Source organism: Bactrocera latifrons, unplaced genomic scaffold, assembly GCF_001853355.1.
Source record: "Bactrocera latifrons isolate USDA-ARS-PBARC rearing strain unplaced genomic scaffold, ASM185335v1 scaffold_53, whole genome shotgun sequence".
NCBI classification, from domain to species: domain Eukaryota; kingdom Metazoa; phylum Arthropoda; class Insecta; order Diptera; family Tephritidae; genus Bactrocera; species Bactrocera latifrons.
In genome coordinates, this window is record NW_017537190.1 from 562,950 (window position 1) to 565,377 (window position 2,428).

General features: G+C 41.3%; 1 protein-coding gene across 1 annotated transcript in view; it reads left to right on the plus strand.

Moving 5' to 3' along the window:
* Nucleotides 1-1,032, plus strand: part of LOC108974092 (transmembrane protease serine 3-like) — a 4,790-nt gene extending 3,758 nt beyond the window's left edge. Inside the window, exons 5-6 of the mRNA XM_018941724.1 lie at nucleotides 72-434; nucleotides 497-1,032. Of these exons, the coding sequence (XP_018797269.1) occupies nucleotides 72-434; nucleotides 497-799 (666 nt within the window). The 3' untranslated portion in view covers nucleotides 800-1,032. The remainder of the gene's footprint in view (nucleotides 1-71; nucleotides 435-496) is intronic.
* The last annotated feature ends 1,396 nt before the right edge of the window (nucleotides 1,033-2,428 follow it).

Consider the following 2,428-nt stretch of genomic DNA (forward strand, 5'->3'; position numbering starts at 1 on the left):
ATAATTAAAAAGAAAAAATATAAAACATTTAAAAAAATTATAAAAAAGTTTCTCTCATCTCCTTGGTAAAGGTCTCTCTGCGCTTGGCGAAGGGCGCACATACTTGCGGTGCGAGCATTATTGCGCCCCGCTGGATTCTCACGGCTGCACATTGCGTATACAAGCGGAAGGCCAAGGATCTCAGCATACAGTTCGCCGCAACAATAATCAGTCGTTATAATGGCAATTTCGCGCCAGTCGAACGCATTATAGTGCATGAGAATTATACGCCAGGCGGCTCATATGCCAATGATATTGCCCTGGTAAAATTGTATGACGGTTTAGTTTATGATTATGTGCAAGTGGCGTCGGTCGCATTGCCGGATCCATACTTTGAGGTGCCGCAGACGGAGACAGGCGCCGCTGGTGTGCTGCTCGGTTGGGGTTTGAATGCAGTAAGCCATGCCCCCCTTTTCTTTACATCCGCAATTATAACATGTTCCTATTCACTTTACAGTCTGGCGGCGTCAATACGCCGACACTGGAGGATGCCCACCTGAAAGTGTATTCCGATTTAGTGTGCGGTACACGTCTTGGTGGTCAGACTACTGCCAATCAGTTATGTGCTGGCGTCGATGAGGGCGGTAAGGGTCAGTGCACTGGCGATTCCGGTGGTCCGCTGCTCTATAAGGGTAGCATACAGTTGGGTATCGTTTCGTGGAGCGTGAAGCCGTGTGGCGTCAAATATTATCCGGGCGTTTATACAAAAGTTTCGCACTATATTGGCTGGATACGCAATCATACCGATGCAGTTGTTTGAATTTAGCAAAAATATATTATATATTACCAAGCCTTGCCATATTTAATTGTATACAATTATTTGATACCTTTTCAGGTTTTTCTCTCCTCAATTATTTTTAGTTAGTTCTAACTCTAACTAGATTTATGTTATAAGGTGTCGAACATTTAACTCGAAACTATTTTAAATTAGTATTACGTGTATCTACTAAACGCTGCCAGAATGCTTGTATATATTATTTAAGTCATATATTTATCAATTTAGGTTTAATTGATTTATTACTGAAATATACAAATATATAATTACAGTTCTGCAAATGAACAAAGGTAATCGGAACTCGTGTTCATTTTATCAAAACAGTCAATACCAAATAAGTATATACATATAAAAATGCGAGGACGGCCTGATAAGAACTACTGCCTTACTCACTTAGCATAACTTAGTATTGACCCATACCTTCATCTTCTTTTTTTCGGCAGCAGCAGCAGCACCAGCACCAGTAGCTGGAGCAGAGGCAGCAGATTTCAAGGAACCGTCCAAATCAATCGGCGTAGCTGCGCCATACAAGTCTGTGACTATCCTATTGGATAGAAAGAGAGTTACCAACGTTTTCCTGGAATTCACGACAAATAGTCACTACTATGTAAATGTATTGGGCTGTTTGGTCACTGAGATGTTGAGGCACCGTCATATTTGGCGAAGAAAAATTTGTCTGCTAAGCCCACAGTCTTGCTCACTTCTGACGAACTGCCGTCCGCCGTGTTCTCACATTTGTCCCCCGAAGTCTTGGTTTTTGTCTACACGCCAGGAAGAGATTTGTGTGGTCGCTAAGCAGAGTTATTTTGAACACCTTCCGAAACTATATTCCCTGGCTTTGATTCTAGGAAATTGCTGGAGTATAACATATTCCTTGCACCCGAACTTACCTTATTTAAATTTTTAGGTCAAGTATTTATCAGACTGTCCTTGTATTTATTGTACATTTGTTGTTACAACTCATTCTCTGCTCATATGAATTTTGCTACAAAAATTTGCTTTCTCTGTATCTCTCTCTCTCTTCATAAGTATTAGAGAAGTTACAACATATCCAACACAGTTAGGAGTGAGGCTGGTGGAAAGTAGTGAGAAAAGATGATTCTGGGTATCGCAAAGAGACGCAGAAACTTTATGCTATGCAGATGCTTTACAAACCATCCTTTTGAACTTTCTTATTAATTTTGTCCTAGAAACTCGCCTATTTGGATCTCTCGCTGCATGATAAAATATGTTACTTGAGATACATAGTTGATAGTTTATAAACATAGGGTACACAAATTTTGAGCGGCAGCAAACCGCGAGACTCATTGCCTGCAAGATGTTGACATTTATTTGTTTGTAAAATGGTTGCCAAAAAAAAGAGAGCTTGTAGTGGTTAGGTTAAATGGCTGATCAAAGATCGCTCATGGACTACCATATGTAGACAAATTTCTTCTTCTTCTTGATTGGCGTAGACACCGCTTACGCGATTATAGCCGAGTTAACAACAGCGCGCCAGTCGTTTCTTCTTTTCGCTACATGGCGCCAATTAGATATTCCAAGTGAAGCCAGGTCCTTCTCCACTTGGTCCTTCCAACGGAGTGGAGGTCTTCCTCTTCCTCTGCTTCCCCCGGC